Consider the following 22,830-nt stretch of genomic DNA (forward strand, 5'->3'; position numbering starts at 1 on the left):
ATATATATATAGTGATTAATCTCATCCAAAATAAAATATTTTGTTTACATAATATGTGTGTGTGTACTGTGTATATTTATTATGTATATATCAATATAACGTGTATATATTTTACAAAAAAAGTTGTTTATACTATTTTATGAAAAGGCATGTTTTGTTCATATCAAATTGAATAACTCTACGAAAATGCCATGATATCCATTTGTAGAAAATAATTTATATTTGTAACAATATTGTTTACCTTGAACATGTTTGAATGTTTTTGAAATTAATAAGACTACAGACATTTACTAATTAAAAGTTAATTAATAACATTAAAATGTTCTTAATAAATATTAATAAATTAATAACATTAATAAATATTAATGTTTTTTTTTCTGAAGACAGTAAAAAAGGTATATATATATATATATATATATATATATATATATATATATATATATATATATATATATATATATATATATATATATATATATACTTCAACTGTTGATCATATGAAACATCCTTATTTGTTATCCTGGACCACAAAATCAGTCGTATGGGTTTTTTAAATTAATATTTGTTGACATTATCTGAAAAAACTGAATAAATAAGCATTCCACTGATGTATGGTGGTTAGGATAGGACAATATGTGGCCGAGATACAACTTTTTGAAAGTCTAAAATCTGAGGTGCAAAAATAATAATAATAATGAGAAAATCGCCTTTAAAGTTGTCCAAATTAAGTTCTTAGCAATGCATATTACTAATAAAAAATAACGTTTTGATATAATTTAAGATAGTAAATTTACAAAATATCTTAATGGATCATGATCTTTACTTTATATCCTAATGATTTTTTGGCACAAAAGAAAAATAGATCATTTTGAACCACAATGCATTGTTGGCTATTGCTGCAAATATACCTGTGCCACTTGACCGTTTTTTTGGGCACATCTGTCCCCATTCGTATACATATATTCATATAGGGTAACACTAAACAACAACAAAAAATTCCTGCATTTATTAGCCTATAAGCACCACCTGAAAACTGCATCTGAAACAAAAAACATATACTGTATATTCATTAAATATCGGGCCAATGGTTTATAATTAGCTTTTGCCAGTTTTATAATAGGCTACGGGGTTATGAGTAGGAATATGATCTATCAAGTTTAATTCTGTGTGTTCTGTCTTCCTATTATAAAGCTGAACAGTCATCAACAAAATAACAAAAATGCTGCAGAAAACACCAAATAAGCCTTGACCAGGATCACTCATGGATGATGCGAGGTTCACTCAGGCGAAGAGCAGCGAGGAGCGCGCGTGCGTCTGCGATGATCTCACTGGAGGCGTGCTGCGCCATGTGCTGCTGGCCGCTTCTGACGGGAAACATACCTAGACACAAAGGAGCGCATGGTCCAAAAGCAGCCCCACCCCAGAAAAAAATAAACAAAGAATATAGGCATGTTTTTCTAATGTGGGTCCACCTAAGCCATTTGGTCTGTTACAAACATCTCAGCGTGATGGAGCGGTCGATGCACATGCACAAAGAGAGGAACGAATTAACCCCTGCGGTCGGGAACGGAACTCACGCACAATCTATCGCGTCTCTTCATCTCTTTTGTTACACATTACGGGTTGATGACTGGAAATAAGCGGGGGTTAAGATGCTCTCCGCATGTTTGTGTTAAAAAGTGGACCGCCTCCTCCCTCATTTCTGTCCCCTCCCTCAAGAAACCCCCTTTCCAGTAGCCTTTTGTGTTCACGGTGCCCTACACAGTCCCTTGCATTCCTGTTTCGTTTACTATCCGTTCATCCGAGAGCTCTGTATTCGAGATCTACATGAGAAAGTGACCCGATTGCGAGGAAATTACTCGCATCTACTTCTGGGACTTTGCTACATTGAGGAAATATAAGTAGAGTGTCCAGCTCCATTCATACTTTTATCCGTTCACTTACCTTCAGCGGACAGGGGGGAAGTGAATACAAAGATATTGTGTTCAAGCGTGAAATGGATTAAGTCGCATTGAGGAAAGCTGGAGCACCACAGACGAACCAAGCGACGGCGAAGGGGTCGGAGGGAGTCGATGAATTTCCAACATCAACGAGAAAGAGGTGAGATAGCAGTGTCTGTCTGATGGTGACCGAGTCTGTTCCTGGAAGCCCTTAAAAAGCAGACATGCTGAAACCTGACGTGTAGAATCAAGATTTCGTGCCGGGTTTGTATGTCTGCTTTCTGAAATGCACATTAAATATCAAAAAGTTCATTTTTAGCATTATAGGCTGGGTGTTTCTGTACGACATCCCAGAATAATTCATGACACCATTTCAGGAGAGAGGTGTCTATGTGAGATGGTAACTGACCACGAGGACATTTTGAAATGCAAAATCTGCAAGAGAAAAATAAAATCACAGGAAACTGAAATATTCTACTTTAAGCGGGGCTTTCACATAATATGCTATATGCGCTATATATATTTAAAAAAGATTAAAATTATATTGTGAAATCGGGTATGCTCTATTTAACACAGATGACCCTCTTAATCCTCCTGGAATGTTATATCTCAGTTGTAGCCATGTGTCAGATCAGAGCACTGCTCAGTCACAGCAGTTCAGGACCATGTAGTGGACAGCGGCACAGCTGGTACAGTAGATCAGTGATTCAAGGGTGGGAATTGTGTGTGTGTGTGTGTTTGGGGGGGGGGGGGGGGGGGGTCTTGACCCTTTTTGACCCTCCCCCACAGAGAGTAAAAAGAAAAACAGATGGGGGCCCCTAAAAACTATTATTTTTCATAAATAATATGCATAATAAATGTAACAATTCAGTACAAAAACTTGAAAACAGAATTTGTTAACGCTTTTGTTACCAAAAAGTCAGATAAAATTAAGTCAAAGCTTAAAACATAAAAGAGCGCGCTAAATGGAAACTCAGGAACAGAAGTTGAGTTCACCCAACAAGTAACCATAGCAACAGTATGTAGCTCAAGTTAGACATCGACCAATCATAAAGGTCTATTCACACCAAGGACGATAACTGTAAAGTCTTAATAGATGATAAATCACAAGTGGGTTCCCAAGGTAAAAACAGCTACATTGCTTTCATATTTTGAGAAATGAACTAATTTGGCTTTTCAATGTAGAGTTTTGCTTAAATTACACAACCCACTATTGTAGGTGCACTAATAAGATTCCTTCACTTCACTGCAGACATTTTACATTAGAGTCTGCAGACTTTCTTTCAAGTTATTTTCAAAAATCTCTTCTTCCAGTGTTGATTAAGGAACGAAAGGTTGGATCACTTAAATGAGTTGAAAAATCTATTTTCTCTACATTAAGTAGGCTACATATTTATTCAGTACCAACTTCCCACCAGCTGTGACATATCGCTGAAGAGACTCACATACAGACTTGATTGCTGCTTTATTGCTGATCTCCTTTTATTTGCCAGCCAATAGACTCCTTGACAGCACAGACTTGAGTCTGTTCATTCCCTGCCCTCTCCTTATCCCCCTTCTCTCTTCAGAGACAAATAAAGTAGCGCAGGATAAATAGTTCTCTCTCCCCTGAAAAGAGCCTTCTTTGTTTGTGCAGTGTGAGGCATGGAAGCCGATACGGCCAGCATGTGTCACACAGCTTTCATTAGCTGTCCGCCTGGAGAGAGATGAGGCTATTCAGACTATTGCCTGATATGTCAATACTGAATTCCACAAGGTAACTCCAGAAAGGGAAGCTTGGTCACTAATCAGTTATGTGGGCATGCAGATCTGAACATTTACAGTGCTAACAGTCACAGCACTGGTTTTTATCTGATACTATAGACAGCAGTATTGAATCCTGATATTGACTGGCTATGCAGTCTACCTCATCAGACACCACCACGATGCTGTAATATCATCCAAAAACATTAATCTCAACATGTCTGGTTGGACTGCAGTTATGTGTCATAAAGCTCTGTTTTTGAACCCCTTGAAAGCATTACCATCTGACATTACAGAACATCCTTAAATGGATGGTATTTTGTGGTATCATGGAACAAAAAGTAGTTTCGTTGCCAAATAAAATGAATTGATTTTACAGTCCCTGTATCTGCATTTGTGTCCACCCATCCACAACAGAAGCCCAGAATATTTGCATGCTTAGCATGACAAATTACAACATGCCAAATGATCCATTTACTAGGCTGATTTGAGAACTTAGATATTCCAAGACTATATTTGAGGTTGAGCCAAATAAAAGTTGCAGAATGTTTAATACCACAAGCATAGGCACATACGTTTTTAGGGTAGCGTTATTTAACAACATACAAAAAAAAATAAAAAATAACTTTTAGTAGACAAAAACTCCAAAAAAGCGGGATTGAAAGCTGTGAGTAGTAAAACATAAATAAATTGCCATTTAAAAGACATTGTTTTCATCCATGTTGAATTCAATATGGCGTCTTACCTGTTTAAGGTATATAACATGTATCTAGTAAATATCCTGTGTTTGATCTTATCCTGTTCTCACTTTCAGATTTCACTCGGCCAAATGCCAAAATGTCTCCAAAAGACAAGCCCAAGAAGAAGCCTCCCAAAGACAGCATGACCCTGCTGCCTTGTTTCTACTTTGTAGAGGTATGCTGTCAACATGTTTCACTTGTTTTGGTGATTCTTTAATAATCTCTACAAGGCTTCTTCATCTTGCCGTTGAAAAATAATTCAAAGTTAAAGAATAGCATGACGTGTTACGCACCACTGCCTTATCTTATGAGGAGAGTCATCTGCATAGAATGACATTTACATGTCGCTTTGAGTTATAATACAATCACTTGATGAAACATACGAGCCTGTAAAATGAATTGTTATTTTAGCTGTGTAATAAATGACAAGACATGACTTGCAAATGTCACAGAACAGATATTTTACACCGATGCCATTTATTTGACATATAATGATTCATAAGCGGGATACGAGAATGCTCAACTTCTTATCCTGTGTAGATGATGTCAAGTACATGTTTTAACCAGGGTTAAGAAGTTTTAACATGATTCCAGCAAAGGATTATTTGGGCTTAAACTGCTTTATTCCTTTTCAATGAGATAATATTGTTGTAAACATCAAAGAAAATTGTTGAAATGTGAAACGCCAATGGAACCTATTTTAAATGTTTACATAGATATTTATACACTTACGTCACACTGAAAATGTCTGAATATCATCCCACTTTTTTGAATGTCGTTAAATTTGAATTAAAAAAAATCTAAAATGAAACAAAGTGGCATTAGCAAACAAATGTTGCCCGAGCTTTCCTCATAACTATTTTTTTTTTTTTTTTTTTTTTTTGCGATGAATTGAAATATCTCGTCTTGTGTTTGAGTGGTTGTATAAAGTCAGTTCCTCTAGCTAGTCACTATAGGTGTTGTTAAACACATTACTATGAATATTAATGTTTGATAGTCTAAGATAGTTCAAATACATTTATTTTTATTTTTTATTTTTTTTTGTTTCTCAGACAAATGCTATATTTTTTTATTTCAAGCCAAGGCATTCATGCATTTTAAAGCTTGGTTTAAATGTTCAAATATTTTTGTGACCACTGTATGCCTTATTCTGTTTGCATGAATAATTCATGAAGGTATCCATGCAGTAAATGTTGACTGATTCCTCCCTGCATTATCCTCTCCTGTGCCACCTTTCCCATAACCCAACTATTCTTGCTCTTTTTTCTTCCCTTTTAGCTGCCAATAGTAGCATCCTCCATGATTTCTCTTTACTTCTTGGAGCTGACAGACGTGTTACAGCCAGCCAAAGTTGGGTTCCGTTGCCATGACCGCACACTGAGCATGCCCTATGTGGAAACGGGAGACGAGCTCATCCCTCTGCTCATGCTGCTCAGCCTGGCCTTTGCTGGCCCTGCAGCGTCTGTGAGTGTTCATACTCTATTCATAAACAACCTAACCTATTTATCTCACTGTTGTTACTGTGAATATTGCACAAAATCCTGTTACTCTATTCAATGATGCAGTGTGGACAGTAACAGCATGACCAGTGAATTGCATGGTCAAGGACCGAGTTTTAACATCTTGTATAAAGCATAATTAAACACTTGACAGATTGGATTTCTGTAATGTTGCTTCAGGCAGCGCTCATTCTTGTGTATGTTTTTGGCTTAGATCATGCTGGGTGAAGCCTTGATGTACTGCATGCAGTCCAAACTGAAGATTCGCTCTGGGACAGAAGGCAGTATAAATGCAGGAGGCTGCAACTTCAACTCCTTCTTACGCAGAACAGTGCGCTTTGTGGGTATGTTAAAAGATACTTCAGTGTAGGAATGGGAAACTTTCAAATTAAATGATATTTGGGCTCAGACATATGTTTTTAATGTTTTAAAGAAGTCTATTATGCTCACCAAAGCTGTATTTATTTGATTCAAAATACAGTATAGTAAAAACACACTTTATGTGAAATATATTACAATGTATAATAGCTGTTTTAAGTTTTTATATATGTTAAATTTATTTTATTTTATTTTTATTACTCCAGTCTTTAGTGTCACATGATCCTTCGGAAATCATTCCAATGTGCTGATTTGGGTTTAATAAATATTTATTTTATTATTATCAATTTTGAAAGCAGTTGTACTGTTAAATATTTTTGTGGAAACTATGGGACATATATATATATTATTTCAGGATTTTCTAATGAATAGAAAGTTTAAAAGAACAGTTTTTAATTAAAATAGAAGTGTCCATAGAGTGTTTTTGTTAATCTGATCTGACAACTACCATAAACACAAACAAACAAATTGCCAAGTATACTCAATATTTTAGGTAAAGTTAAAATATATTAACAACTAAAATATATATGCAAATAATACATTTTTGTATGGTACTTGTATGGCACACATGGAAAAGCCTTAAATGTTACTCGCGGAGAAAAATTTGACGGTCCACTAGATCTCCTACTCTTAGTTTTATTGCTCAGAAGTTGGGACCTCTTCTGACTTCTGACATTCATTATTCATGCACTGACAGCATTCAGACATTTTTACAGGCTATTTCTATTTTGGTAGAAGCATATGGTCGAGTGTTGGCTATGTAAGGCTCACACAGACAAACAAACAAACATATGTCTAGCTCTGTTCACACAGTTCCACACTGACAGTCTCTCACCCCACACAGGTGTTCATATGTTTGGGCTATGTGCCACTGCATTGGTGACTGACGTTATCCAGCTGGCCACTGGTTATCATGCTCCCTTCTTCCTAACCGTGTGCAAACCCAACTACACACTACCAGGTGTGGCCTGCGATAAAAACCCCTACATAACCCAGGACATCTGCTCAGGCCGGGACCAGTATGCCATCCTGTCAGCAAGGTGAATACACACAAACAACACCATGCCTTCTCACATATGCCAAGGTAAATTCATCTAGTTGTTGTGTTTAGGGTGTTACCCAATTTGCATATTATATTTGCATGTACGTGATAAAACACAAAGTATTGTTAATTTGTATGCAATTCACACACACATTTTTGCCCTTGCAGTGTTGCACACCCAATGTGTGGACTAAACAGGATGACAAATAGATATTCTTTGTTTTTATTTCAAGTTTTTAGTTTCTATCCCATTGCAGCATTGCATTACAAATGGATGTTATCCGTTTTTTCCCCAAATGCTTGTCAGGGGGCACTTAGAATGAAGAAGCTATGGAACAGATATGAAATTGTGTTTTGCTCACTGAAGCGTAGTACTTTCTTTCTGCATCTCTTCCTTGGCTCATTTACATTTTTTCCTCACATGCTAAAACTCTTGGCTGCGCTCTGTGGTAATTCATGTGATGTGTTACTGAAGTCACTGTCACTTTTTCCTCTTTTTTTGTCTGTCTCTGTGTTATCAGGAAAACTTTCCCCTCCCAGCACGCCACTCTGTCTGGCTTCGCAGCCGTCTACATCTCGGTAAGCATTTCTCTTTCATTTTCCCAGGGAACTTTGATTTAAAAATGATCTGACACAAAATAGTTGTAATTTGAATAACTGTGCCACTGTGATCACTGAGCTAGCACTCTTATTAGAAGGATCCAGCATCGGCATTAAGTAGCGTAGAACATTGTTAACTGCTGACTGACCACTGCTGATTTCCTAATAAGTGTAGAGTATATAGGCCACAGCCAGCTTGGTGTCCCACAGCTGTAGAGCCTGTGATGCTCATTAGTCTACTTTTGTTAGCTATGCCTCATTAAACTCAATGTGGGTTTTCCAACTGTTAATGAAGTCATTCTCTCTGGACAGTTAAGAGAGACAGTTAAGCTGCTTTAACTACATTTGGAGTATTTTAATTGGTATTAGTGTTATCCTGTAGAATCTAATTGGCGGACCTTAAAAAAGCATATAAACCAGTTATTGTAAAACAATGAAAAAGAGGTAACTAACTCAAGTAAAGTGGACAAGGAATTGCATGGCTTTCCCCATGGAAGTATGTGTCTCAAATATAAAAAATTAATCATTTAAGAAAAATTAAGTAGCTATCATTTTAATAAAAGAAGGTAGCTGAGCTATTTTTTTAGATTTAACTCTTAGACTCTGTAAATATCATTAAATATCATATTTTAGTATAAGAAATGGAAGGGAAATTGTGCCTGGACAAAGTAATTAAACAAGGCTGATAAAATAAAAAACAACAATAACAATATAATCAAAAGAGCTAAAACCTCTAATCATTTTTATTTAAAAACATTTAAACATTTCCTTAAATATTCCCATCCTTTAAGCATGCATTAAAATACTGTTCCATTTCATTATGAGTTACTACTATTTAAAATCTTTAAAGAAAACTCAAAAGAAATGTGTTAACAGTGAAACATCAACTTAAAGGGGGATGGTTCTGTCATGTGGAGGATAAGGACGAACTCGATTGCAGACAGGATGTACAAAACACAGGATTTATTATACACAAAAAAGGGGAAAACAAAACCCACGAAGGGGGAAAACAATGACTAGGGCAGAGACTAAATAACTAAACAGGACTGTGTTGACACGATAAACAAAGACTCTAAAACAACTTCTGGCAACAATGAGTAACATATATCACAAAATGGAAACAATGAACCGACAAAAGACAGAGACACTGGGGGATATAAATAGGAAAACTAATCAAGACACAACAGGTGGCACAGGTAAGGCAATCACGACAACTAGGATAACAAGGGGGGGCGGGGCGGGGTGGGGCGGGGCGGGGCGGGGTGGGGCGGGGCACGGAACGAGACAACACAAGCACATGGCCCAAAGACAAGGCCATGTGCTTGTACACAAAACACAGGTCTGTCATGATCCTGCCTCAAGACTAGAGGAAAGTCAGGACATGAAGGCAGAATCATGACAGGTTCACCCAAAAATTTAAATTCAGTCATTAATTACTCACTCTCATTTCGTTCTAAACCCGCAAGACCTTTGTTTATATTCGCAACACAAATTAAGATATTTTTTTTATGAAATCCGAGAGCTTTATGACCTTGATTAGAGAAGAAATCTTCTCATTGCTTCATAAAATGACATCACTGATGTCACATGGATTATTGGTCCTTAAAAGTGGTAATTGCATTGCTGTCTATGGAGGGTCAGAAAGCCCTCAGATTACATCAAAATTATCTTAATTTGTGTTCTGAAGATGAACAAAGGTCTTACAGGTTTAGAACAGTATGGGGTAATATGGTATAGTGGACAGTATCTCCGTACTCACGCTGAAGACCGCTTTTGGTTTGATTCCCTGACAGGGAGAGCTAGTTCTTTTGAGGAAGTCGTGGCTTTATGGTTAGAATTTCAGATTTGTAATCCAAAGGTTGCGAGTTCTAGTCTCGGGCAGGTAGGAATTGTAGGTGGGGTGAGTAAATGTACTGTGAATGTACTGTGCTCTCTCCATCTTCAATACCACGACTGAGGTGCCCTTAAGCAAAGCACAAACCCCCAACTGCTCCCCATGCACCGCAGCATAAATGGCTCCCCACTGCTCCTGATGTGTGTTCATAGTGTGTGTGTTTGTGCACTTTGGATGGGTTAAATGCAAAGCATGTTTTCTGAGTATGGGTCACCATACTTGGCTGTATGACACGTCATTTTCACTTTAAGAAAATAATGACAGAATTCTCATTTTGGGGTGAACTATCCCTTTAATTAAAACAAACAAGTACAGCAAAAACCCTAATTTTAAGTGGGAAAAGTTTAATTTGCGACGATTTATGAGGTTTGAGTAGTTGTCATGTTGTTGTGATACTTATGTTTCTCTTCTCAGATGTACTTCAATGCCACCATATCAGACAGTACCAAGCTACTGAAGCCTGTGCTGGTGTTTGCATTTGCCATAGCAGCAGCCCTGGCAAGTTTGACCCAAATCACCCAGTATCGGAGCCACCCGACTGACGTCTATGTGGGCTTCGTGATAGGGGCCGGCATTGCTGTTTATCTAGTGAGTCTTTGTTTTTAGTTTGCCTGTCTGAACAACTTTTGCTTTGACAGCTTGAATTTTGGGTTAACAGAGGATATCAAGACTTATTTATCTTCCTCTTTTCACTGTTTTATAATCTGTCGACTGCAAGCTCTATATTTAGGATTTGCTTTCTATTAGAGAAAAAGAAATCCTCAAGGATTCATCAGGAACAATTTCACAGCTCCTTTTCACTCTCTCCATGTCATCTCTTTGCTTCGTCTCTTTCCTCTGATATGCTTTTGTGTTATAATCTCTCTAACCAGTCAAGTGGGTTAAAACTATTTCTAAAAATGTCATTTACATTACAATAGTAAATAGGTTAAAGAAAAAAGAAAACAGACAGAAGTATAAGTAATAAAACTTAAACTCTGTAGCACTGAACTGCAATAAGTGTTTTGTTTTAACAGTAAAAATACTAAATAAACTAAAAACATTTTTGTGGCTCTAAAAATTATCCTGTCAATGGAAAACCTTCCCAGATTTGTCTTTTATGTGGTCAAAAATGTCTCGCGAACTCTCGTTAACCTTACAATAACAACTGTTTCTCACACTCCAGGCACTATATGCAGTGGGGAACTTTAGGTCCAATGGAGAGTCCTACTCAAGACCACTGAAGCAGCCCCCTCCTCCACAAAAAGATCCTCTAAGAGAACTGACACAGCGTGGCCATGACTCGGTGTACCAAAAGGCCCATGCTTCTGAGAGCAATGATGAACTATCAGCCCCGCCACATGTTGCTGGCCTCAACCGTAAAGTGCGTAGAGAGAAGGCCTCAGTGGGCAGCCTAAAGAGGGCTAGCGCAGATGTTGAGCTCCTGGCTCCTCGCAGCCCAATGGGGAAGGAGACCATGGTGACCTTCAGTAACACACTGCCCCGTGTTAACACCAATGCTATGGAGGAGCCTGCTCAGCGTCACATGACCTTCCATGTCCCGATGGACTCTCAGCGTTCTAAACAGCTGGTGTCCGAATGGAAGCAGAAATCAATAGAGATGCGCAGTCTCAGCTTGAGGGATGAGGAAGAGGAGGAAGGAGCAACTGCAGAAAGAGTTGACGGAGTTGAACGAGAAGCTTCAGAGGATCTGGGCATGCCGTCCTCTCTTTATCCTACCGTGCAAGCCAATAGGGGTGCAACGGCAACAGCAGGAGGTGCCAGGGCAATGATGCCTCAAAGGACCGGTGCCCCACAGTTGGTTCATATCCCAGAGGAAGCCACCAGACCCCCACCAGTGTCACCTAAAAGCTCCACCACACGGGCAAAATGGCTATCCATGACAGAGAAAGGAGGTCCGGTACCAGCTGCCACCCCAGAACCTCCACGATTACCCAACCAGCCACGGGTTATGCAGGTCATTGCCATGTCTAAGCAACATGGTCCAGGTAGCATCACTACACTAAAGTCTTCCGAGACTGCCTCATCCTGTGCCACCTCCAGCACTGGCTCAGAGTCGCCGTACTATCGTATTCCATCAGAGCAAGACAGAAGCAGCATTGTCACAGTAGACGCTCACGCTCCTCATCACCCAGTGGTCCGTCTTTCTTCAGGCAACGGGAACACGTGGGATTGGAGGAGCACCTCCAATGGCAGCACTGAGGTTCATGCGACCAGCCGAACACTCCCCAGGCAGGAGTGCATCCGTGATTATTGTCCCATGAAAACGGAATCCCTCTGCTCCTCTACCAGTGATCCTGATTCAGGGATCCTTCCTCCGCCACCTCATCCCGACCTGCTCCTCGACAGCAGTCTAAGTCGAGATTCCTTGCTTCACCGTAAGTCCTCGATCTCAGCTAAAGACTGGGAGCCTGGGCAGCCTCACCCAGAGCCAGACCACTTCTTTAAGAACTTGCAAACAAACAGACCATTTAAAGACTGAAGATGTTACTGTAGGCCAAACCAGGGACACTGCAGACTTCTTTTGGGAAGAACCCAATGTGAATAATTGTGTTTTCAGTGGATGGCGAGAGAAGACAGACTTTTTGGTTATCTCACATGGAGCATCTGGGGTGGATTAGTGCAGTGGAGCACCAGAAGGATCTCTCAGACTTGAGGAGGCTGTTGAGTGTACATGCACAATCTGTGAGGAAAGATGACCCACAAACCTCAAAAAATTAAATACAAATTAAAGTTGTAATTAATATATTAATTCTTTTGGTTCTTTGCAGACAGTTTTTGTGAGTAAAGACATAACAACCAAACATATTTACATTTGAGGTTTCATTCATACACAAAGACTTGCATTGTATTGTACAAGAAGAAGTCATGTTTTAGTTCATTAATGATTCCGACTCATTGGGGACAGTTTTATCCTGGGAATATGGACAGGTAAGCAGTCTCATGGCTTTGCTGTGTATGGAATCGGTTTTGAGTAGGCCTAGTCGTGTTCTCCTTTTTATACTAAACTATGAAGTACTCTTGCTTGTTTGTACGTGTTGCATGTGTTTATTTATGTGTCTTCTTGACTTTGGATGGACTGTTATAATATCAGCAGGGATGGTCTCTTTCATTTTGCTGCCCAATGTTAAGGTTTTTGTAACAAACTTTGAAAAATAAAATTGTAATAATACTATCTGCTTTTAATCGGTGAATCTAGTGAATTCTGATAAATGTTTTGTGTCAAAATCCTTGATTTTCTCAGACATTTTGAAAAAAAAAGTGATTTTGTTCACTGCTTTTCTTCTACACTTTCATAAATTTACTGTACATTTGGACAGTTTTGATAAATGGAATATCATACAGATTATATTTATTCATTCATTTTTCAGAACATCACCAACAAAAACTACAGCTAATAACAAGGCATATATTAATACATTTATATTAAACAATGTTCAATTGTTTATTTTTTTAGGAGAAAACATACAGTAATTCATATGTGTGAGATTATCAATGTTACTTCCACAATATAAGCCAGTAATTATTCAAATATTTTAAACATACACATGCACAACAGCATATTTCATATCATAGATTAGAAGGCACCAGAAAAGTACTTAGTTTTAAAGATGCTATGCAGATTGCAGTGATATGCATTGCACTTCCAAGACAGGCACGATAAACTGTGCTTTAGGTTGTAAGAGAGATTCTCTTCTAATCTATAAATCATTAGTATCGCCCATCTTTAATGTATTTGGCAAAAAGACACCCAACATAATCAATGTGATTTTTATCTTTAAAATGAATAAATCAGAGCTGCAGAAGACACAGATATCCTAAGAGAGGCCTACCGTGTGGCTATTTAAGGAAGGGACTGTGTTTATTAAAACGGCTGGAGAGAATATGGCGTGACATGCCTGTTGTAAAGACAGAGATCAAATGATATACTCATTTCAGAATAGTGCATTAAACATTCAGTGCCCTGGGCCGATTCAGACTGTGACTCAGTATTACAGCTCTACAAGAAGATTGAATGTACCCTTAGTGGGTCATAAAAAGATCTGCAGCCTAGGCTTCTGAGGAAGTGACTCGTATGTGCCACTCCTTCAGCACAGACGTGAAAGCAATGGGCAAAATACTTTGAACTAGAATGATTTGTAAGATGATATCAAGGTTGTTGAGTTTGCCAATATCATGTAATCAAGGAGACATGCAGTATCTTCCGCTTGACTAAATCTCACTCATTTTATCAATCAAGACCAAAACTGTCCTGCAGGACACCATGTTTGGAAGTTCTGGGGTAGAGATAAATGCTATAGTAGCATTAAAGGGTGTAAACCAAATTATTGTCAGTTGTTGTCAAACAGAACCTACAAGTGCTCTCTGTGGCTTTGAGTTATGGGACTCTAATATTAACAGAAGAAGTGTATTCTACAGCTAATGTAATAATTAGATTAAATATGCATGCTTATTAATAATGGCTGTTAAATGGCTATTAATAACACTTTACAATAAGCTGTAATTAATTGTAAAGTGTTAATGAATTCATAATATATCTATACCCAATTGTATAAGGTTTAAAATGAGGTATAACCAAGATTAATCAACTAATGTTAATGTTTGTAACAGTATTGTTAAATATTACACTGTTATTTTATGTCATTTTGGAAAGTGGATATCCCAAACTAAGATTAATTCTGTGCCACTGATGTTTAACATCCCTTCCAGATCTCCAACGTTAAACCATTCATTATGCCACAACATACCTTAATGACACTGATACACATGCATCACAGTATAGAATTTTATCAAAAATATTTTCTGCCTCAGAGACAGAGGCAACAGTTTGTCATGAAGTGCACACAAACAAGATCCAAAAGCAGTGTTTTATTAGGGTAATCCAAAATCATAAATCAGCCAGGCAAAAAGTCAAAATCCAGAAAAGCAGTCCAAAACAAGATACACGGCAAAAACCAGGGAACACAAAAATACTGGGTGACATTAACCAAGGACTCCATGACAATGACAGAAACATTGTCATGGAGCAGCTTCCAGATGCTCCACTGAAAACACAAAAAACAAAGATACCAGTAGGGAGATGGAATGGTGGAGGATCAGGGGGAGGGACAGAGGAACAGGCCCATGGAGTCCATAGGATCAGACAGTTCAGGGGGCCAGGACAGTGCTGACAGAGCAGGAATCCAGGGTGGAGCAGGTGGAACTGGAGCCCACTGGGGTGGCGCAGGCAGAACTGGAGCCCACCACAGCCGAGCAGACGGGACCGAAGCCCACCAGGGTGGAACAGAGGACCACCACAGCCGAGCAGAAGAGACAGAAGTTCACCCGGGCGGAGCAGAGGACCACCACAGCAGAGTCGATGGCCCTGGAGAGCAAGTCTGGTCAGGTAGGACTGAAATAAAGAACATGAACAGGTTAATGGTGGCCTCCATGGCCATGATGAGATGGTAGATGGCCTCCATGGCCATAACAGGACAGGCAATGTGTTCATAAGCGGCCTCCATAGCCATGACGAGAAGGTAGATGGCCTACGAAGGTTCTGCAGCAGTTGCTGCCACCTCTGGAGGTTCCACTGCCGTAACATTCTCCTTGGCAGCAATAAAACAGACTGAGCAATGCTGGGTGCAACAGACAGGATATGATGGGGCTCTGGAAGTTCAGCTGAGACGTGACCAGGGTCTGGATGATCTGTTGTGATATAAGGAAGCTCTGGAAGATCTACTGAGATGTGATGAAGTCCTGGAAGAACGGGAGTGATCTGACTGGGCTCATAAAGACCAACTGTGACTTGACCCTGTTCACAGAGATCAACGGTGACCTGACTTTGTTCACGGAGATCAACGGTGACTTGACTTGACTCATGAGGTTTAACTGTGGTTTTATTTGACTCCTTGGTGTTAATGGTGACTTGACCTAACTCTGGATGTTCAGGGCTGAGCCTGGTCAGTACCTGGATGGGATACCTCATGAGAAAACTAGTTTGCTGCTGGAAGAGGTGCTAGTGAGGCCAGCAGGGGGTGCTCACCCTGTGTGGGTCCTAGCGCCCCAGTGTAGTGATGGGGACACTATACTGTCAACAAGCACTGTCCTTCGGATGAGACGTTAAACTGAGGTCCTGACTCTCTGTGGTCATTACAAATCCCAGGATGTCTTTCGAAAAGAGTAGAGGTGTGACCTCGGCATCCTGGCTAAATTCGCCCATTAGCCTCAGACCATCATGGCCTCCTAACAATCCCCATATCTGCTGATTGGCTTCATCACTCCGTCTCCTCTCCACCAGTAAGCTGGTGTGTGGTGGGCGTTCTGGCGCAATATGGCTGCCGTCGTATCATCCAGGTGGATGCTGCACACTGGTGGTGGATGAGGAGATACCCCCTGTCTATGTAAAGTGCTTTGAGTGCCTAGAAAAGCGCTATATAAGTGTAAGGAATTATTATTATAATTAATGGTGAACTGACTCGACTCTGGGATATCAACTTGGACCTGACTCAACTCTGGAGAGTCCACGGGGACCTGACTCTGGAGAGTTGTCTGGAGACACAGGCATAGAGTCGGCCATCATCCCAGCCCTACTGCCATGGTCCAAAACAATTGAGCCAGACCACCCACCTCACTCCCCCTTTGACGGAGGGTGGTTAAATTCAAGAGTCTCCCCCTCCGCTCCTCCATGGTGGCTGGGGAACGGATTCAAAATCAGACACTGCTGGATCTGGGCATGATGGAGTCCTTCTGTCATGAAGTGCACACAAACAAGAAGATCCAAAAGCAGGGTTTTATTAGGGTAATCCAGAATCATAAATCAGCCAGGCAAAGGTCAAAATCCAGAAAAGCAGTCCAAAACAAGAAACACAACAAAAATCAGGGAACATGAAAATACTGGGTGACCTTAACCAAGGACACAATGACAGAAACAAACAGGGTATATATAGAAAGGTGCAAACAACGTGAGTGGCAACAGCTGTGTGCAATGAAGTGATTAGTCCAGATAAAGGCTTGTGAGAAATGCAGTACTGAAGTGGGGTGAGGATATGGGGAAGTGAAACCTCTAGTGGACACCCAGGGATACACAGACCAGACACTGTGATACAGTTTTCCCAGCATTCACCTTGTTCGTTCTGTGTTTGTCCCTCACCCGTGTCTGACACTCATAAGGTTTTGTCAGAGAACGGTGTGATAATCGGGGGTATGTCCATGCTGCCTGTGTTCCTGCACAGACCCCTGTCAGAGATCCGCTCGCATGTGGAGAAACTCAAGTACCGCAATCCTCCGGCTACCAAGAGTGTCCAAATCCACAGCCCATCTGCTAAACCCAACTGCACCACTTGGTTAGGAGGGGAGCAAAAAAAATTCACGGCCGAGGCTTTGAGACTCCTGTCCTATGCATGGGACGAGAAGAGTTTTATAAAGCAGTAGTGACAATGAAGATTTGCTGAAAATGTGCTCACCCTCGGCCCATCCAAGATAAGGATGAGTTTGTTTCTTCATCAGGTTTGTAGAAATATAGCATTGCATCAGTGTCTCGGCGATGGAATGAGAGTAAAAACATCACAATAATCCACACCACTCCACTCCATCAGTTCACATCTGAAGAAGACAAAAACTAAAGTGTTAAGACGTTTTTAACTTCAAACTATTGCTTCTGGCTAAAATAGGAGTTCATAATCCCAGTTAAAGGTGCCATAGAATGCATTGATAAAATATTTTAAATGATATCTACATACTGTAAAAGGTATGTGGCTTGGGTAAGAGCAAAAATTCATGTCCATTTACATACCTAGGATTTGATCCTAGAATTGCACGAACGATGGAGAGATTAGGCATACAACCTGATATGTCTGAGCCTGTATCAGACAAAGATACAGATTTTAATAGATTTTGAAAGAATGTTTAGCGTCCGAGTGAACAAGGCTTGAGAGAGTTATCCATGAAGATGTGGACGCAGCCTCTGTGTTGCTATTATAAGCATTTTTGCACGTCTTTTCCACTTTTTTTTGACACTTTAGAAAGTTAATAAAGTAGGACGTTGCAGTTAAGGGTCAGCGATATCTTTATCTATCTTAATTGCGAAACTAGGAAAAAATATGTAGTGCTCCAAACAGAAAAAAGAAGTTCTAGTACTGCAGGTCCTTGTACTACAGGTGCGTAGAGCCAATGGCATTGGAATGAACAAGAGAAGTGACTGGCCGCACACTGATCCACTCAAGACTGGAAGTCTACAAAAATTATTTTATTTTTCAAATTGCATTGTGCAAAAAGGTGCAAAGTGCATGTGGGTTAAAAACAGAATGGACACCAGCACATTTGCTGGTGTCCATTCTGTTTTTAACCCACATGCACTTCTATCTTAATTGCTAAATATTTGAAAACATTTTGGTTTATTTTATTTATTTATCAGTTTTAATACCAATATCTGGCAACATTGCATCGATGTGCAGGTCTGGCTGGCCTAGAACATGGGCTGGTAAATGTTATGCAAATGTTGGGGGTGTAAACATTAATGATCCCTACTGTAACATCACAGTCGGTGTTGTGTTTGGATTCGCCTCTTTTTCAGTGGACTATTGCAGCGCGAGATTTTCGGTGGTATTTGAGGCTCACGATATTTCACGATCATTTCCATGTACATAACTCTTATTCAACTATGCCAAGGTAAATTCAGTTTTCCATTCTGTGGCACATTTAACAGAAATATGTTCAAATATCATTTTGAAAGCTTTTCCATGAAGCTTTTTTTTTATTTTTTATGTTTTTTCCTGGTTATGAGAATGTTAAGGGAACATTTGATCATTTTCCAAGCATTATGGAAACATTACTTTTGAATGTCCTCTGAACATTGTGAAACAAGTAGTAATATTTAAAAAGATTCTATTAATAATGTTTTTGTTCCAAGGTTTTGAGAACACTATTAAAGAGCGGATAACTTTGAATGACAATAAACACACAATTGCAATGCTAATTGACATAGCCTGCATCACGGAAAAAAAAAAAACATTCCAAAATTGGTGTTTGCAGCTGGGGTCTTCTATTGTACTTGTCCATTAAGTGTTAACTGATTTAGTCATGTTAAATCAGATTACTCTTTCTTTTTCTTAGTTTTTTCTTTTAGAAGTCATGTTTTACTAAAGAAATTTTGAGGTCTGATCATAAAGAATAAAAGGTTGTTAGGGTTTCTCTTTAACACTGTTTATTTTTTTATTTTTATTTTTATTTTTTTGTGGTTTCAATAAACTTGCTGAAAAACTATGGATTCTATGGAATTATTTCCCCGAAGGAATCAAAAAAGTCAATTTGGAAAAAAAAAGTCCGCAACCTTGAGATATTAGCAAACTGTGAGATAGATCAGTCATGACAAAATAGTCAAAATGACCTTTTTTTTCTTCTCTTTTTTTTATTATTTTTTAATTCTGTGGTGGAAATAAGCTTCCATATACTTAAAAACTTTTGCTGCTTAATAGAGTATTTTCCTCATATTTGTAAGAGCAAACTGCGGGGAGTGGTAAGGACAAAGGCACCAACGAAAAACATCTACTTTTGGCAAGTTCCAGTAAACATTGGACTTGAACCATTCTTATTTGTTGTCAATATGACATTCCAGAAACACCAAGTTAACAGAATTTGAGAACCAATTTCAATCGGATAACATAGTAAGATTTTTCAAATTCAGTTTGTGCATTTATGTTCAAAATAGGAAAAATAATAATTCTATTTTGAGATCCAATTAGAATCACCCAGCTGCATAAGCTCCCCTTTCTGCAACTCATGAGAACCATGAGTGTTAATGAAGAGGGAGGGACTATCGTTAATTAGCTGAAATCTGTAGAATACAAAAAGACCAAAGGGCAGTATCTCCACATTGTGTTTAGCTGTTAAACAATGGCTGTAAGTTGGTGCTTGGTTGAGATTTTGCTGGTTTGTGCTTTCTGTCATGCTGTTCCACACTGGAGTAAATCGCTTCAGGATGTTCAGTCTCTGATGATCCAGCAGTTTCCGCTTCAGAAGCTAGTTCAACAACCAAGTAACCAGCAGGTTCCTCAGCGGTTTCCTCTTCAGAAGCCAGTTCAACAACTACCTAAACCACAGTTTCCGCTTCAGAAGCCGGTTCAACAACCAACTTCCCAACAGTTTCCACTTCAGAAGCCAGTTCAACAACTACCTAAACCACAGTTTCCGCTTCAAAAGCCAGTTCAACAACCAACTTACCAACAGTTTCCGCTTCAGAAGCCGGTTCAACAACCAACTAACCAGCAATTTCCTCAGCAATTTCCACTTCAGAAGCCGGTTCAACAACCAACTTACCAACAGTTTCCGCTTCAGAAGCCAGTTCAACAACTACCTAAACCACAGTTTCCACTTCAGAAGCTGGTTCAACAACCAACTAACCAGCAGTTTCCTCAGCAGTTTCCACTTCAGAAGCCAGTTCAACAGCTACCTAAACCGCAGCTTCCACATCAGAAGCCAGTAGTGCAGGCAGATCCCCTTGATAAATGTGCTGTAGCTGATTCTGAGAAGATCCAATGTGGTCTACCTGGGATCAGTGGTGCTGAGTGTGAAGCTATCAACTGCTGCTTTAACGCACAGCAGTGTTTCTATGGGAGGGCAGGTAAGTTCTATTTTATTCTGTTCGTGTTAAACTGATTCTCTGCATTAACCTGCTCTTGTACCTTGTTCTAGTAACCGTCCAGTGTATTAGAGATGGTCAGTTTGTGGTAGTGGTGTCTAGAGACGTTACTCTGCCTCGACTAAGTCTGGATTCTGTTCATCTACTGGGTGGAAACGACCCACCTTGTGCTCCTGTGGGGTCCACACCTTCCTTTGCCATATACCAGTTCCCTGTGACCGCATGTGGCACGAGAGTGATGGTGAGCAGCTGCTACTGGTTTTATTCTGCATCTTATGATGGACTGGATGCTGCCACTGTTTCTGTTCACAGGAGGATGGTGGATATGTGGTGTATGAAAACCGAATGACCTCATCCTATGAAGTGGGGATTGGACCATATGGTTCCATCACAAGGGACAGTCATTTTGAGTAGGTGATCTATGACTTGGTCTGAACATTTAATCCCTGATAAATGCTACAAGCTTACCTGTTGTCCAGGTTTCTCTTCCAGTGTAGATACTCTGAAACTTCTGTGGAAGCTCTGGTTGTGGCGGTCAACTCCGTTCCTCCACCTCCACCAGTAGCTGCTCCTGGACCTCTCAGGGTGGAGCTCAGACTTGCCAATGGCCAATGTGTCACCAAAGGCTGTGCTGATGGTAAGGTCTTGTCCCGTGTCAGTCTAAAGCCTTTCAAACTTGAATCTGGTAAAACCCCAGTGTTCCTCAGGGGATGAGGCCTACACGTCCTACTACAGTGATTCTGATTATCCCATCACCAAAGTCCTGCGAGAGCCTGTGTATGTTGAGGTGCACATTATGGAGAGGACTGACCCCAACATTGTCCTGATGCTGGGACACTGTTGGACGACTTCAACCCCCAGTCCACTCAGTCTCCCCCAGTGGGACCTTCTGATTGATGGGTGAGTGTACAGCCAATCTTTATCCCGTTAGTCTGCTGTGAGACCCTTTCTACCCTTCTCTTTTGTCTTCAGATGCCCTTACCAGGACGACCGTTATCTGACCACACTGGTTCCAGTGACTGGGTCGTCTGGTCTTCAGTTCCCAACCCACTACAAACGCTTCATTGTGAAGATGTTCACATTTGTAGACCCAGCCTCACTGGCTGCTCTGCAGGAAACCGTATGCCCTCCCTTTACTTGAACATTTGGATTTCCTACTTGTGGATTCTATGACTTTGGCGTCTTTCTTCCCTGTCAGATCTTCATCCATTGCAGTACAGAGGTGTGCCATCCATCATCTGGCTCTTGTGAGAAAAGCTGCACCAGGAAACGTGAGTTCTCTCTTTCTCTTGACAAGAGGAACTGAGTATTTTTATAAGCGCTCCCTTCTCTTTCAGGAAGAGATACTCGTGTCAAGGCTGTCTCTGGGGAGCAGTCTGTGGTTTCTAGTGAAGCAGTTACTCTGGTCATGTAAATCTAGTTTTTAATAAACTTTACAGAACCCAGAGGTGTCTTGTCTATTGGTATTATTCTCCAGAATCTGGTCTTAAAAGCCCCTCTTGCCAGGGTGTTTTTTTTTTTTTTTTTTTTTTTTTTTTCTCAATTTAACGTGCATCGTAAGGTCGTGCATTCGGAGTCCTTTATCCATCCTCCAGTTGCCAACCTGGAGCAGCACAAGTTTCCCCTTTTTAAAGGGTTAATTAACAGGATGTTTTAACCCATCCAAGTGCACATACACATTTTGCGGGGGAGCAATTGGTGGTCTGGTGTCTTGCTCAAGGGCCCCTCAGCTGTGGGTATTGAGCGGAATACCCCACCCCAAACTTCTGCTGGGACTGAGACTTGAATCCCTTAGCTTTAGGTTACAAGTCTGACTAGTCAACCATTGGGCTAAGATTCAACCACCACAACTTGTGGGTCATAGTCGATGTGTCATCCTAGTACTATCAGCTTATATGGGGAAAGATTCGGTTGCAAGCTGGGCAGTTGTGGCCTAATGGTTGGAGTCAGACTTGTGACCTAAAGGTTTAATAGTCAATACCAGTAGGGAATGTAGGTTAGGGATTGAATGAGCCATGCTCCCTTCCACTTTCAATACACACAGTTGTTCCCCAGGCACCAGAGTGACTGGTTGCAAACTGCAATGGGTGTGTTCACTGCTTCTAATGTGCATCCAGTAACTTGGAAGTGTTAAAATTGAAGGACAACTTCAACTACGGGATGCCATACTTTGCTTTTTGCTGTCCGGTCAAAAAGTGTTGGTTTGTAGTCTAACTACTAGACACCAGCAGGAGCTGGTGATTTGAAAATTTCAACAATTCAAAATTTTATTGGAGTATACGGTCTAAGAAAGGGTACTGAAGTTTACTTTTAATTTCATTAATGCACATAGTAGGCTAAAGTCTTAATAGTAATACATTTAAAATTGCATTAAGA

The 22,830-nt window shown here is 40.0% G+C and overlaps 2 protein-coding genes across 6 annotated transcripts; both read left to right on the forward strand.

The window, feature by feature from the left end:
• The first annotated feature begins 1,958 nt into the window (after positions 1-1,958).
• On the forward strand, positions 1,959-13,022 carry plppr3a (phospholipid phosphatase related 3a). Its single transcript, XM_052549672.1, has 8 exons — positions 1,959-2,100; positions 4,498-4,598; positions 5,702-5,887; positions 6,137-6,266; positions 7,145-7,340; positions 7,864-7,921; positions 10,251-10,424; positions 11,002-13,022. The coding sequence occupies exons 1-8, from the start codon at positions 2,073-2,075 to the stop codon at positions 12,316-12,318; spliced, it is 2,190 nt and encodes a 729-aa protein (XP_052405632.1). The 5' UTR covers positions 1,959-2,072; the 3' UTR covers positions 12,319-13,022.
• Positions 13,023-19,681: 6,659 nt separating this feature from the next.
• Positions 19,682-21,899, forward strand: LOC127951665 (zona pellucida sperm-binding protein 4-like). Of its 5 annotated transcripts, none has more exons than XM_052549676.1 (9): positions 19,682-19,989; positions 20,170-20,436; positions 20,508-20,695; positions 20,767-20,864; positions 20,934-21,091; positions 21,162-21,354; positions 21,427-21,574; positions 21,653-21,725; positions 21,792-21,899. In XM_052549676.1, exons 1-9 carry the CDS (start codon positions 19,710-19,712, stop codon positions 21,866-21,868), a joined length of 1,482 nt encoding a protein of 493 aa, XP_052405636.1. In that variant the 5' UTR covers positions 19,682-19,709; the 3' UTR covers positions 21,869-21,899. The 5 variants fall into 5 exon arrangements, with proteins under 5 accessions (XP_052405636.1, XP_052405634.1, XP_052405637.1 ...); XM_052549674.1 differs by having other exon boundaries at positions 19,682-19,947; positions 19,990-20,436; XM_052549677.1 differs by having other exon boundaries at positions 19,682-19,947.
• The last annotated feature ends 931 nt before the right edge of the window (positions 21,900-22,830 follow it).

Source organism: Carassius gibelio, chromosome B2 (genome assembly GCF_023724105.1).
Source record: "Carassius gibelio isolate Cgi1373 ecotype wild population from Czech Republic chromosome B2, carGib1.2-hapl.c, whole genome shotgun sequence".
Taxonomy (NCBI): domain Eukaryota; kingdom Metazoa; phylum Chordata; class Actinopteri; order Cypriniformes; family Cyprinidae; genus Carassius; species Carassius gibelio.